The 16100-nt window shown below is 51.2% G+C and overlaps 1 protein-coding gene across 2 annotated transcripts in view; it reads right to left on the reverse strand.

Moving 5' to 3' along the window:
- OPHN1 (oligophrenin 1) overlaps positions 1-16100 on the reverse strand; it is a 68968-nt gene that overhangs the window by 42803 nt on the left and 10065 nt on the right. For both annotated transcript variants that reach the window (XM_074599638.1, XM_074599636.1), the window contains exons 2-3: positions 5198-5293; positions 642-703 (exon numbers count right to left, since the gene is read on the reverse strand). In XM_074599638.1, the coding sequence (XP_074455739.1) occupies positions 642-703; positions 5198-5293 (158 nt within the window). The remainder of the gene's footprint in view (positions 1-641; positions 704-5197; positions 5294-16100) is intronic.

Here is a 16100-nt window from a genome sequence, read left to right on the forward strand (position 1 = left end):
CTGGCACAAGCTCTCACTGCTGCACGAGGCAGAGGAAAGCAGAGCCAAGCAGCACATTCCTGGCATGCTGTAAAAGCTCTCTACCAAGCCCAACCTTCGTGTTTTTCCTGGAATTAGGAGTGAAACGGGAAGCCGGCACTCGGTCTGGAGGAGCTCCGGAGAGGCAGAGGGCACAACGCAGCGGGAGACCGAAGGCAGCGCATCGCCCTGCGGGAGCTGTGCTGGCAAGGACAGGGGCACACGGGGACCTGCGTGCTCGCACCCGGAAAAACGAAGCTAAAAATACATCTTGCTTCTTTAGCACTTTTTTTCACCACAAAACCAGCTTGTTACCAGCCCAGGCACACCTGGCTCTGGCAGGGTGCTGGTGCTCCATGGCTGCCTGGCATGTAGGAGAGGTGTTGGACGGTGCGTGGGACAACCTCTCCCCCTCCCTGCCCAGCACCTCCCCTTGGCTGCTCGGGGCACGTGGCGATGGCACCGTGGACCTGACATGGTAAAAAGCGCAACATCCTGGTGCTCCCAGCTTCCATCCCATAGGAAGCTTCACACCGAGGTACATGGTGCCGTTTGGCTGTGGTTTAGCTTTTAAACATTGCGACAAGGTAGCGATCACCAGTGCACTGTTCAGATCATCTTACCATCATGGACCTCTCCAGCTCTACCTCGTGCAGCAGCTCTGCAAACTCCTTAAAGGACTCGGCTGTAAGGAAAAGAAGAGGCTGGTCAGTGGAGCTGCGATGTGGCACCGGAGCATGAGGGACACACACTGGGGTACCCAAATCTGGCTGCAACCCCAGCATCGCCGCCTAAAGGCTTGCCAAAAGCAAAGAAGAGGTGGCCCCTTTTGGCAGAAACTGAATTAGGCCAGGCCATCAGTAAAGGCTGGCCATGAGGGGAATTTATTTATCCACTGGAGAGGAGGGCCTCCTGCCCGGAGCAAGTGAAGAAGATAATGCCCTGGGAAGGGAAGACAATGTTAATTAACTTTCATTAGGAATTGTACTGCAAAGCTGGTAAAGCAGTGGTAGGGAAGGGGCAAAGGAGGGGAAGGGGCAGCTGCCAGCACCAGGGATGGCAGCGGGACGGGCTCTGCCACCGTGGGGGGCTGTGGGGAGTATGGGGCTGTCTGTCCTGCCTGGACCACTGCTGGCAGCACCGGAACGGGCCCGGCACCTCTGCCCGAGCTGGGAAGAGCCGCAGGTGCTTTCTAGGACCACAAGTCTGTAAGACGAAAACAGCCCAGAATCATAAAGATAACATTCAGTGACAAGAAGCACAAAGTCCGTGTACCCAGGAAGGAAAGGCAGCAGGTGTAGAAAAGCTCACAGGCATTGACACCACTACCCAAAATGGTAAAAATTACACAGAAGTATCTCATTGGTCCACCCTTTTCTGGGAGTCCAACTACAATAAAAATAACATGAAACCTTTCCTTGAACAAACTCAAACGACAACAAGGTTCATTTAGCCTGGGGAAGAAAAAGAGACTAGGTAGGTGTGTTGGACTCTCCCCACACCGACAGGGTTACCATCAAGAGGGAACACTCAGCCCTTCTCTCTGCCCACCGAAGAAGAACGTGGGAAGGGGGTGAATTTGTAGCAGGGAGGAAAAACTCTCTCACCAGAAGAGCGCTCACAGCACTGAACTGAAAGCATTGCAAAAGTCTCGGTTCTCTGGGAGGCTGTAGGACAAGGCTGGGCAAACATCTGCCTATGCAAATAGCGTGGCTGTGTGCTGAACGCCTGCGGGGAATAATCTGATCGCCTCACTGTACACAGGAACTACCTGGGAATTAGCTGGGAGAGGTTCCCACAGTGCCACTCACCACCTCCCAGCTGCAGGAGCAGCACCCTGCTCGGAGCAGCGCTGGGGACAGGTCCCATGGGCTTCACGCTCACCCTTCCATTGCCACGTGGAAAGCACCGAATGGCTTGATTTGTAAAATTTACAGGAGTTCTTGCGCTTGCGGTTCAGACCCTGCACTCACGAGGAGCCACTTGACCAATTTAAATTTAAATTTAAGCTATTTAAAGACTGAGAGTGAACCAAAGAACCTCAGAAGCGCCTGGCTGACACCAGAGCTCTTGAGCAGGGTGGCATCCAGAGCTCTGGCACACCTGGCATGGCAGGGGTAACACATGAGGAAATAAATCAGGCGTATAGCGAGGCACATACAGCAATAGCTCATCCCACAGATGAGAGGAGGGCATGCATTTGTGCTGTATCTGCAAACTGAGGGCCCTCTCCCCTCATCCATGTACAGTACCTGCGGAGAAGTACCTGTCTTTCTGCTAAAAACCAGCCGTAACGCTGCTGCACAGCCAGCGAGTACGAGCTTCCAGTGTTAAGAGGATTCACTGTGCAATTGCTGAGACAGACACAAAAGGGAAAAACCACAGCCTCGTGACACAGTCCCTCAGCTGGCATCATCAAAACACAACCTTCTTGATGAGTCAGTAACTTCTGAGTTCTCTTGCAGAGCGAGGGCTTCAGAGCCCAGCACATGCAATGTCCTAATAGTTTATTATGCTCGACCACGAGGCCGACACGCTGACTTTCACTGTGGTTACTCAGAACGATGGTAAACCTGAAGTGCGCACAGACACCGGGAGCCCGAGCCAGGAAAGGAATTATCACGGGGAGAAAGAGAGTCTAGCTCTGAACTTACAAGGAAAATACCAGTGCCTAAAATTTTCACTACGTGGGTTTTTTTTTTCCTTGCCCTACAGGAAGAGTCCAGGCACACATTTCCTGGCTGAGGTCGCAGAGCTACCCACTGAATTCGTCCTTGCACCACAAACACATGGCTGAGGCTACACCCTGCTGCCAGACCAGTGGTGTCCAGGAGCACTGGGGTGGACCCACGCTACTGGTCTGGGTCAACGCTTGCAAACCCTTGCAGAGCAGAGCAGGAAGGCTGCCTGCCACGGCTGGGAACTGCCGGGGAGCGACTCAGCTGGACACGGTCAAGGGCATCACCTGTTTAAAACCAGAGGATTTCAGGTTCCCGTGCCTGGGAGGGAGGAATGCTCCATCTGATTTCATTACTCTGTTCATCTCTGGAGGAGCTGCTGGTGTCGGTCCCGCACGGGCGACCGGCGGAGGGACCGAAGCCGCCGTGTAAAAATTAACGTCCCCAGGGCAAAGCACTACTCACAACAGACAACATCAACCCAGCGTCTGTGTCCTGACTCACACTTGCAGTGTTCAAAGCCACCACCTGACGTGCAGGGGTGTCAGCCTGCTCTCTGCCTACATAAGAAGAAAGAAGTGCGGCATCAGTTATATTTACAGATCAAACACGTTCCCTGAAGTACAATAAGAAGTCCTTGTGAATGTTTTGCTTCATTCCCATATCCTGCACATCAAATGAGCTCCTACGCTCCCACACAGATCTCTGGCACCCTTGCAGGAGATGGAAGCTGCTACAGAGAAGTCAACGCCCTGCTGCTGTTTCAGGAATACGGGAGCCTGGCAAACCGGCTCAGCCCCAGCAGGCCCTGCACGGTTTGGGGAAGGACAGGCTCTTTCACAGGGTAAAACCAAGGACCTTTTCTTGAAAAAGCAAAACAAATATTCCCCAACAAAAACAGAAGTAGGGAAACTCGCTCGTTTCACCACCGAGTGTTTTACATTTGCTTTGATCTCTACCTCTGCCCATGATCCCCCCCATTCAACCTTGGCCGTTTCCAGCATTCTTCCTCGCCCGTTGAGTGCAGCGAACGCACCGCACCGGCTCACCACAGCCCCGCTGCACCAGTTCACGGCAGCGGCTCACCGCAGCGGCACACCACACCAGCTCTGCTCCCCTCCCGCAACCAGCACGTGGAAGCAGGCGGAGAGGCAGCGCAAGGGTGCAGGACATTGGAGCTTTGTCCCTTCCAGCCGTGAGAAGGGACGCTCCTTTCCTTGGCGGCTGTTTGCTTCAGATCCCTCTGCTCCCAGGAGGGGCATTTATACGGCAACGTTTTCCCCTCCCTTATTCAGATGAGTTTGGAAACGCAGTACCTCTATTGCCATTAGACTTGGACGCTGACTCATTTCCAGTGGGTTTCACCTAGAGACTTTCCATAAAGGAAATCAGATTTTGAAGGGCAAGCTGCAATCTGCTTTAAATTGCTTTAAATAAAACAACCCAAAGAACAGACCTTACTTCCTTCCCCTTTCAGCGATGGCCGAGAGACCTGACATCAGCAATGTTATGCCTGCAGCCGCTCTTCAACAACAGCCTGACAAAAGCTTTGGGTTTTGTTCTTTTTTTTTCCTATGTTCATCCCCCAGGAGCAGCTTTGCTAATGCCCTGTGCCCCCCGCCACGCGTAGCCTCATCCTCTCAGTCCAGGGAGGTGCCCCCAGGGTTTTGTCCCATGGGCCAGGGTCAACCCCTGGGGGGCTGGAGGATCCCCTGCCGTCCCTCCTGCCGGCTGCCAGCCCTGCCACTACCGCAGTACTCACACACCTGCACCGGCCATTCAATAGCACTAGCCAAGCCAGAAGTAGGATTAATTTGAAAAGCACTGGGTTTAGGGCATTTAGGCCATCCGGTTTAGCTCCCTGGGTGCAGCTGGCAGCTGTGTAATCTGCACAGCTGTTGCACCAGGCTGGCAGGGACGTAAAATGGCTTCAGGATTGCTAATCCCGAAACAGATGTGCAAGGAGCAGTACAATGCTTGTGCCCCAGGCTTCCCTGCCGCATTGTTTTCCATAGGACGACACATCCAACAATTCATTTTTCCAGGCGGTTTGCAGCTGGTGCCTTTTTCAGGGCACTGCGGGGGCCACTTGGCTTTTGCAAGGCATTTTCAGCGGAGCAAATGCACCGTTAGGAGCAGCGCTCGCCTGGATCAGGAGACGTGGCCGATGCTCAGTGCCACACCTGCTCCCATTCCACTTGCGGCACTTGGAAATGGGACTTGCTGGGAGGCCAGCGCCACGCCGCCATCCTCCCCAGAGCCCGGCAGCACGGAGCAGGGCTGGAGCCGTGGAAAACCTCCACAAATTATCCGCTGAATTAGGAATGTGAAACTCTACCCGTGAAAGTTCAACTTTGTAAAACATGCTATGGAACAGCTGACTGGCATCCGAGGAACCTGGCTCCTGATGCTGTTCAAAAACCATCAGCGCTGGCAAATTCCTAAAGAAGGACAGACTTTCTCTGTTACTGAAAGTTTGCATCAAAAAGAAGAAAACTTACCAATATTAATCTCGTCATCCGTTAGTGTGTCTCCAATAAAGTCGAACTGGAAGGACTGCAGAGTCTGGGAGAATTTCTGTACTGCCGATGAGTAACCTGGAAAAGGACAGAGCAATAAGGCTGTGTATTTTTGCAACTGTTATACAGAAGAGGCAACTCTTAGAAATTCAGCCTGAATGGAACTCAACTATAGTGAGGTGGTTAGAAAAATCCATAGCCATCATGAATTTAAGCCCTTCAGAAAGCGTTGCAAAGTTAACATCCATTAGAGGCTGCAGAGAGCCTTTGGTTTGTTTTGGTTTTCTTTCTCAGGGTTGTTGAAAAAGCTTCTGCAACACTATATGGATGCACCGAATCGTACAAACAGCCGATCAATAGCCTCACGTCCTGCTCTGTACAGGAAGAGACACCAACACATTTCCCCTGAAGGAAAACATGTAGCTTCAAATGCAGCATTCACCATCGCCGCAGGAATGTTTCCAGAGAAGTCGATGTCCCTGGTGCCACACACACATCAGCACAGCTCCTCGGAGCACGGAGGCTATCAGACAGGCTTCTCACTGTTCAAAGTAAATCTTTTTTCATTATATCGGAGAAAGATGTGTAGAATCAGAAAATAAACGTGGGGAAAAAGACAGGACTCAAAATAACTGCCCCTCTTTAGGGGGTGACAGACGCAAACAGGCCCTAAGAGAAGTATGACAGAGGGTTCAAGTTGTGCTCCTCAGAGTGGCTGCAGATGGCCCTGGGACCCGCTCCTGGCCCGCTGGTGAAGAAACATTCAGTCTTGAAGCAAAGACGCTTCCTGATGGTGGCTGGTAGCTCAGCCCAAATTATTTTTGGACTTTCCAGAGAAGTTTCTAGCCAAAAGGCTCCTTTGTGTCTTTGCATCCTGTGCGGCTGCTTCACAGCTTCGTCAGTGGCTCCGTTGTTGTGAAGGCGTCTGCTGACCCTGGCAGAGGAGCTGCGGCCGGGATGGGGCAGTGACAACGCAGCAGACCCCAGCGCCAAAATCACCCACCCCGCGACAGCTGTGACAGCCACAGGTAACACTTCACCGCAGGAAAAAACCAGATCCTTCTCCCACACCTTCCCGCACAAACTTAAAACGCTTTTTTGGGGGTTTAGTCTTTCTCCAACAGCAAATACCCCAGACACAAACAGGAGGAGGCTGAACTTGCCTGACCTTAGGGAATGGGATATAGACAATAAAACAAAAGCAAAGGAAGAATTTTATACTTTGATGTACGTTGCGGTTTTCCCTAATTTTGGACGCCAGTGGCAGGCTGGATTCCTTTGTGGGGGTGCACCAGAGGCGGCGCTTGCTGAAATTTAGGAAGCTGCAAGTGTGGAAGATGTGACGGCACAGACGGTAACGTGCAACCAGCTCACACCCCCTGCTTTGGAAACCAGGGGAAAGATTGCTGTAACAGAGCAACTCTGCGTATGTCATTCATTTTTTTTACATAATTTGGCTATTTGTTTAAAAAATAAGACAAGAACAATCACTTTTGGCATCAGTTGTTAAAATCTGGGGGGAAATAACAGCCAAAAATGAGGTGTGAATTAGTGAGGAACTGTGTCCGCACAGTACAGGCGACCCCCTGCATTTCTAGCCTAAGGAAAATGGTGATCTGGGTGTATTTTTGTTGGTTCTTTTCCATCGCAGACTCAGTGACAAAAGAACTTTATCACCACAGTGGCAAACACGGGGTTTTCTGAAATGCTGCTACGAAGGGGAGAGAAAAATTGGACAACACTGAATTGGACGTTGGGAAAGGAAATCAAGTGGCCCTTGTGGGATCCCGGCAGGTCCCCACACTGCTCTGCTTCCCCTGTCCCTAGGCCAGGAGCACCCCGGTGCCCCCCGGTCCTCCCCACGCAAGCGTGGCACCCGGGGATGGCCAGGTCCCGGTCCCGGGGAGGAGGGTGGCCTCGAAGCGCACCCAGTCCCCGCTTTCCCCTCAAAAACCTCGTTCAGCAGTTTCCTCTGACGGGTCAAACCTTTGCTCCTGAATGGGCAGATTCAGGCCTGAATGTGGCTATTTAAGCACAGCTGCCGGGGGGGGCTGAGAGAGCGTCAATGGGTGAACTCCAGCACAGAACGATGTCATTGATTTGATGGAAAACCTCAGCAAATAATTCACTCTCAGTCCCCGCAGCGTTCGGTTCGCTTCAGGCCGGGGCCGGAGGCCCTCATTCAGTTGTCGCTCAGGGGAATCTTTGTTTGTCCCCCTGCAAACGTTCGTCGTCTTCCCTGGAGGCTGCTCATGGCCCTTGCCCAGCCCCTCCTCGCACCTTAACTACATTTATTAGTGGGTGAACTTTAATCACCCTGTTTAAATGTCCCTGAGCAGCCCCTCCAAAAGCCAGCGGCACCCGAAACGGCTCCTCGCATCCCGCCCTCCCACACCCCCAGCGCAGCACTGGATCCATCACTGTCCCTGCCTGCCCTGGCTGGTGTCTGTCCCTCTATCTGGCGTCCGTCTGTCCCCTTCCACGTGCATCGGTGACGAGGCACCGGCTCGTGTGTCCCCATGAGCCAGGAGCAGGGCTGCAGGCACAAATGACAGCACCCGCAGGGACGGAGGGTTTGCAGGCGCCGTTTTTCCATCGCGTGTGTCGGCGCAGTGTTTAGCCCCAGCATCGGAGAAATGGTCCTTGGCGAGCTGCTTGCCTTTTGGTTTTTATAGAAATAAGGGGTAAGGCAATAGCAGAGGAGGGTTTGAAAAAGCCAAACACAATAAATTTTAACCAGAAAAAAAGAAACAGTATAGCTGATTTAAGTTATATTTTCCTTTCAAAACGTTGTCTAGCCGGAAAGCTTATTTTCCAATTTTCTAGCTGAAGAAAATTCAGGTGGATATGCTATAGACCACATCTCACATTAGCCTAACAGTGAAAAAAAAATGAGAGCTCCTTAATTAGTCCAGTGCTGTTTGGTTTCTCTTGGGATGAGGAATTTTTTTCATTTTGGGGGCAAAGTCGGGTGTAGGAAGCCCCAGCTGCAAGCAGTGATGGTGTGTATTCATCCTGCTGTGCCATCCTGCTGCCCGGAGCTAACGGCTGCTGAAGGTGGCAGCCATCCCTGCTGTCCCATGCCGAGGTGACAGCCATCAAGAATATCCCTGGGGCAGCCAGGCAAAGGTGACAGCCGCCAAGGACATCCCTGGGGTGGCCAGGCCAAGGTGACAGCCACCAAGGACATCCCTGGGGTGGCCGGGGCAGCCGCCCGGAGCCACGTGCAGACCCCACCATAGAAAAATGACTGTGGAAGAGGTAGGGTTAGGAAAGGAGAGGACAAGCTGGAGGGAGAGCCAGTGTTGTGAAGGCCTGGCGCGGCTCCTGAGGAGTGTTTAATGGAAACCAGACTCCTACGGACCAACGTGACTCGTCTTTGTACACGTACAGAGCCTTGGCTGAACACCGGCTTCCGACAAATCCTATATATATACACACAGGACGGAGAGCATCGGGTACTGCTATGCTATTATGGGTGTCATCATAATGATGGGGTGTTTATTTGGAAATTAACATAGGGATGACTCTGGCAGCTGACCCCGCTGCAGCAGTGCCTGCTGGCACCAGCCACTGAGGGGACAGAAGATGCTCACGCCCAGGGGGGTCCGTCCCTGCGGGGTCCAGCAGCCAGGGCAGCACCAGAGCCCAAAGCAGAGCATTGCCATGCAGCGCTCAGAGATGCTCGGAAGTCACCCCTTCCTTTGGTGACTCCCAAATGGTGGTGTGGTGACACCCCAGGACAGGGACAAGGCAGGGGATCTGGGGAGAAAGGGATGAGCCACAGGAAAGCAGCTTGACAGCAGGAAGGGACCACTGCGGTCAGCAGCTGGAGCTGGGCAGGAAGAGATCGGCTGCACGGAAAAACAGGGCTACAGCTCCACACTGGGAGAGATAAGCCCCTATTATCCCTCATTTTAACAGACGCTCGGAAGTTTTTTCCCCCTGATACAAACACATGGCTGCCAAACGCCCCCCGTTTTGCACAGCCGAATCCTGGCAGCAGAGAGAGGGTGAGGGGTGGAGAGAGGCGGCTGCAGGGTCTGCCCTGCTCACACAGCACCAGGAACGCGTGCGGAGAGCCGGACTGTCGCTGAAGGAATAACGCTGTGCATCCAAGGCAGGGGTATCCCTGCAAACAGCGTGCAGAGTCACAGCCCTGAAGGACCCTGCCTGCTCTTGGTACAGCTCAGCCCATTTCTGTGGAAACGCATCGGAACTAATTCGATCAGGAATCCTCTAGGACTCTTCTTCCTTACAGCATTCAGTAAGCGATGCCAACTTTCACTATTTGCGGTCACAAAATTATTTACTCTTCTAGTAAAAATAAAGTCCCAACTCTCTGCACAGAATAACGCCAGCCGAGCCGGGCCCGGGAGGAGGGAGGGAAGGAGTGCCAGCTACAGCTTCCCGACAGTCCTCAGAGGCACACAAAGAGCTTTCTGGTTGTATTTATGTATGTATAAACACACCTCCAGAGACTGCAGCTATTGAGGGATGTGCCCCACAGCCTGCTCAGCAAAGACCTAGCAAGGATTCTCATTTCAACCTTTCACAGCAACCATAGACTACAAACTAACAAAATTTGCTACCTTTGCAAAACCTACGCTTCTGAAAAAGCACAGATTACAACCAGGAGCTCTAAAATGGGCTGTGGTGCTGCTTTCCCCCCTCCAGTGCTTAGAATTTAAAACAGAAGGAAAACATCACCGCAGGACAGACCCCGCGGAGGGACGCAGCCCTGCGCATCACCTCACGCTGCCACGGGATGAGCGGATGCGGCTGGAGAATGGGGCATGGAGCTGCTGCTCGAGGGTCCGCGATGCTCGAGATGTCAAGGACGCATATCCTAAGTTAGCTTTGCACCCCTCAGAGGAGGGTCGCACTCCTTGAAGTTTCTATCTGTCTGATTGCAACGGTCCCCTGTTGCCGAGAGAGGAAAACATGTCCCTGAGTACCAGGAAAGAGAAGTGTCAGTGACAACCCATTGGTGACAGCTACAGGGACCACCAGGATCTCTGTGCACCAGAAAAACCACGCTTGGGCTGCCTCATCTAATACCACAGGGACACAACGTGACGATGGGTGTCACGGAGACGCAGAGAGAAAGCAGCAACATTTTTAGAAATAAACACTTGAAAAAACAACAGAAAAACTCCTACTGTGTAGAAGAGCGGTCACAGAGCACACACTCCACATCTGCCACGACCAGCCTGCCCGTACCCTCACGCAGGTTATTCATACCTAAATATCCCCTCGCTAACCCAATTATTTTACATTTTATTAGCTGTGCAGCAGTTGCTAAAGCCAGCATCATCTCTACTTCTCCCTAGGACACAGCCAGGCAAGAATCACTGCTCCTCCGACAGCTCAGGGGCCGAACGGGCAGTGGGTTCAGCAGCTCTTTGGCTTATCCTCAATCACACACTGCTCCCTGCACAGTGTACCGCAAATTAAGGAGAAAACAAAATAAAAATTACAAAGACCCTCACCCCATCACCATAGCAATCATCAGCCGGCGACATTTCTAAAGCAGTGCTTAATTTCACTTGTCTCCAACCGAGCTAAATACAAAGAGGCAAAAGGACGGACCCCTGAACCAAGACAGCCTGCAGCATTCCCAACCTGTCCTGTCCCTGGGAAGGGGATGGGACACCCCTGCCTGCATTGGAAGGTGAGACGTGACTTTAACTGATCTCCCCTTTTAGGGGAAAAGCAGCCAGCAGAGACCATCAGGGGTGCCCTGCACAGAGCAACTCACCCACAGCTTCAACAATCCATGCCCGGGACTATTTGTAGCTGTCAAAATCTTACTTCAAAGTTGGAAAAATAAGGAAAGCCCCAAACGATTTGGAGCTGCAGCAATGCAAATAAACAGATCAAACTTAAGGAGGAGCTCCATTTTTGTATTTTGCTTTCCTCTTCAAAACTTGACAACAGAAATATCAAAACCAGCCACACACTTTTTTTTTTTTTTCCTTTCAAAAAAGCAAACAAACAGAAGACAATAAAAGTTCATTCTGTACTTAAATAAGAACATTTTAAGCCAAGAACAGATTTTAGGGTTAGAAATGGAACTCTGGAAATCCAGGTTTTTCAAGGGAATGTTGCAAGACCCTGATGCACAGCAGCTGATGATGCACCTCCATTTCTTCTCAATGCTTGGTCACTACAGAACATTTTCTACTTCCTCGTGGAGAGCTGAGCAACGGGACATGCAGAACATGAGAAATACCATTTTTTCCTCCAGCATGCAAAAGAGAGGGCAGTGATCCCTGAAGGGAAAAGAATGTGCCCATTGTTATCGACTCCCACTGAAGAATTTCCCAGGGAGTTGCCTCATGAAGGAGATGGGAGTTCATCCATGCTGCCACCCTGGAGATGAGGTTCTGGACGTGGTACCTGACCCACCGCTTCCAGGGAATTCTCTGTACTTGCGGCAAAACTTTACGAGCGGACACACAAAGTGTTTGGCCAAGGGGCCGGATTCTTCTCCAAGCTGTTGTATCTACGCAGCATGTACTAACTGCACGAAGTCACACCAAAATACCTCACCTCTGAATCAATGAAGTTACCCTGACTGAGCCCAGATGTGCCATTAGGAACGTGAGTAATGAGTCCTGACTCACAGAACACTCCTAAATACTCTACAGCTGCCTGAATACAAAAACATGTTGATTTTTTCAGATGAGGGGAAAAAAACCTAATCTTCCCGTCAGCCTTGTAGGTAGTCCCAAATCTACCCAAATCCACCCAAACATCTTGCAAGGAGAATAGCACTCCTGTTGCTCCATAAGTGAGAGATGCTTACCATTAGGTAATTAAAAACCAGCCCAGTACAGTGTAGGCAGTGCTCTCCATTAACCCACAGCAAGTTGTTTCCGAGCGCCCCTGAAGGCTTTCTGGATGCTGTGGGGATTCAGAAATACTGACACGTTTTACAAAGGCCGTTTTTCACACACTGACAAGGGTTTTCCACTTGCCAGAAGTAAACGGCTAGCACGAACTTCTAAAAATAACTTGCTATATTTAGTTGTACTTCACAAAGCTCTTGCAAAGGAATTTACTGAATGTCTAATGCTTCTGTTATATACTTATGTTTTCTAATCAGTCCTTTACTGACAGAGTCTTTTATAAACTGACACACCACTTCTGCAGTGGATCCAGCACAGGCTCCAGGGACAAGATCAGGGCTGTGGTTCAAGTATAAATACATTTTTCAGTAACTCTCCCTACCTAGTGGCTTTTTGCTTCGCGAGCTGGTTATCTGCCCTCTGAACCATTACCTAAACTGACACATCGCTCTCCCACTTTTCCCCTGCCTAGTTTCTGTTTCCTACCCTAAGTCTAATTTTTCATTTTCATAAATTCTGCTTCTTGCCCAGGCAACCTTGTGGTAAGTGCTCAACAGGCTTATTTTCTTTATTTACTGTTTAATTAATAAAAAAAGAAAAGGCCAACATAGCAATTCCATATAGCATTCCATAGCATTTTCCATATATTACTTATGCTTGTCTTATCTCCCTTATTGACTGATGGAAACCTGCTATGGCGTACCTGTCACACCTCAGAAACGCTGGCAAGTCTTATTACGCTGGATCGAAGATGAAGGCAGTTAAACACACAGAGAGGTTTTTCTGGTCCCCTCATCAACAGCTCAGCAGTCAGGCAACGTATCAGCTCAAAAAAAACCCAACCAAAACAAAAAGCAAACAAGCAAGATTGGAAGGATAACACGGTTTTGGGGTATTATCGGTCTGTTTTGGAGAAAACTGGGAGTGAGTGGTGCAGATTACAGGTTCTGCGGAGAATGGTGCACTCTTACCCTACCTCTGATAAAGTGCACACTAATTATCCAGTGTAACTTTTCTTCCCTAGACCTTCATAGTGATAGATATCATTGATCAGGAAGACAAGGATGCAGTGAAACCATATTTTAAAGCAAAGACACAGAGCAGACCATTCTCCCAGTGACACCCACTAGGCTTGTACTGGTTTCCTGGAGAGCGGCACTTGAGGCCGTATTTTAAATGTTTTACACAGGACGGTGTACGGATTCATTTTTTATGATTTTTGCTTCTGAAATACCAGGACAGCAATGATCTTAAATTCCTGTGAAGCGCAGGACCTCCGGCACAGCCCCCTCGCCGGCCAGGCAGGGACAGCAGGCGTGCAGATCCCTGTGTGCTCTCCTCACCAACAGCAGCACGACGAAACCACCGCTGGCACCAGCGCTTCCCTTAATGCTCCTCATAATGAGCGAGAGGTAAAATTACACTTTGAATGCCTGAACTCCTCAAAGGACAATTTTTCACCTCTGGCATTTTTCTGGCCTTTCAAGCCAATCTCGCAGCCTTGCAAAGCTGGAGGAGTTCCTTCAGCGAAACTGGAAAAAGACAGGGGGCAGAGAGCCCAGAACACGTGGCTAACTGAAATGAAGTTAAAAAAAAGATTAGCAGCCGTAGAAATCAGTAGAAATGTTGAAACGCGCATTAAGAAATGCTACAACTATTATTTGTCTCAATCACATATGTCATGACACGCATCCAGTATGTCAGAGGGGAAAAGACCGAGTTTTCTTCATTAATTTTAACCCCAGGTTTACAGAAAAGTTGCATTAAGAAGAGCTCCCACCACCCCAGAAGACCAAAAGGGCTGGGAGCGAACGGCTGCAGTCAGTGCCTCTCATACACCATTTCAACCCAAACGCTCACAGCAGAAATTCCTTCGTTCGCGATTCGGCTCCCAGCAAAGCCTCACCATTTAGGAAATCACTATTTTTTTGTATTTCAGTTGAGTTAAGGTGATGGGAAAAGATGTTTCACGAAGACCACGTGAACACAGCACCCAAGGGTGCCAGGAAGCGATGCCTGGGAACACCGGGCTCAGCACAGCTCCAGGACAGGGGTGGCACAGCCCACAGCCAAGCTCTGTTCCTCGCTGAAACGAGTGAGTGCCACGCAGCACGTTTCCAACATAAGATTCAGTTTCGTCACTTAGTTAAGCTCCACCAGGAATAACTATTTTTTGAGCAAATGCTCAAAGGGTTGCAGATACAGAGATGATTCACCAAGGAGGAAACACCGCTGCAGCCCTTTGGTCCACCATGGTCCAAATCCCAACCGCGGGGATCTGGCTGCTGCTACACCTGCATGAATTTCAGACTACCTAGTGTCCAAATCCAACCATCTCTACATCAGTGAATTGCTCTTCACCACCCTGGCATGCACCAAACTCGAGGGAATGAAGGAGAGCCTGCTGAGAGCCACAGCACAAGGGGAACGCTGCCCGGCTTCCCGGGTACCAGCACCGCAGAGGAAGGTGATGCCGGCGTTCCTGATGTGGGGGCAGTTAGCAGCTCACAAATTTGTCATGGGAGGGCTGCGAGGGCAGCAGCACGGGGATAGTTTCCTTCCAAACTTCATGTACGGAAGCTGCCGGATGCCTGCCCCCTGCAGCGGAGCACGCTGAGGCTGCCGACAGGTGCAGGGATGGCAGTGCCAGGTGAGCCATGGCCACGGCAGCTGGGCATCACTGCGGGGACCGGGGCTGCAACTCAAGCAGGCGGCCAGATGGAAGCAGGGTGAGGCTCGCAGGTAGCTCTGCCTGCTGCACCTATTTATGTACCTATTTATATCACCATCCCATGGAGGCCACTTGCCTTTTCTAACAGCCTTCTCCAACCCCTGGGGACAAGGCTGAGGGACACTGAATAAAAGACAGACTCTTCAAAAAATAAAAATAAAAAAAAACCCAAAAAACAAAAAACAAAAAGCTGAGCCGTGGAAAGCAAACGAATTTTCTCCTCCCTCAGGCTGAGCAGCCCCCCTAACCTGGGGCATCAAGAGAACTTCGTGCAAAGCAGCTGGTCAGTAAGGACCGTGCAGAGCTGCACAAATCCTTGCGGTGCTGGAGGCTACCCGTAGCTCCCCGGCTCCAAGAGCAGCCGAGCAAGCTTTTGGCACGGCTGCTTTGGCGTAAGCAGCAGGAGAGGGTGTGCTCCAAGAGCCGCGGCTCCCTGCTGTACAAGCAGTACGAACACAGGGAAAACAAACATGAAAACAACAGACTCTTATCCGGGGCAGAGCATTAGCAATCCCCACAGAGATATCTTATGATCTGCAGAGCCATCAGATGCATCTCATTGCAGTTTTCCAGCAGCCACCCTTCCCAGGCAGGGGCAAGGCGAGTTAAAACCAAGCGCTTTTGCAGGCGGCTTCAGCAAGCGAGTGGAGCCAGCGGCTCGCTCCCCCGGCACGCGATGATTTCAGAGTTTCCTTCGATAAGGGCGCAGAGAGGGCCAGGCAGGAGGCCGGATGAGTCACGCACGGCGCAAGGGGAAGACTCACGAACAGCTTAAGAGCGATTCGAAGAGGTTCAGCGCAGAGAGGAACGCGCATCCCTCCTGCTCTAGGGCTGGGAGCTGCTGCCAGTGCGGACATGGCCCATCCCACGCCAGCCGGCACCACCTGGGAGCCCCCCTGGGCACCCTCACCCCACCAGCACTGCGACAGCCGGAACCCACCCGCCCCGCAGAGCAGCATTAGGTGGGCTTCACCGAAAGCTACCCCACCTCTGGGCGCCTCTGCAAGCCCCACATCCCACGAGGACTCGGGAGTCCGGCTCTGTGCCTCCACCATAGAAGGTCCCTTGAGGCCCTGCAGGTGCCCAGTTCACCATTTGGTGGCACAGGAACAGGTCACGTCCCTTGTTCTCCATTTCCACAACTACAAGGTTTAGTAAGATTAATAAAATTACCCTTGTTTTAAAAATATCTGGCCCCAGCACTTCATAATCAGTCTTAGCTAGAGGAGGAGGACAAAAAAAAAGGAGAGAGACTACAGAGAGCAACCTGAATTCTGGGCTTTACTTATATTTATAAACT

This window comes from Larus michahellis, chromosome 9 (genome assembly GCF_964199755.1).
Source record: "Larus michahellis chromosome 9, bLarMic1.1, whole genome shotgun sequence".
Lineage (NCBI taxonomy): Eukaryota > Metazoa > Chordata > Aves > Charadriiformes > Laridae > Larus > Larus michahellis.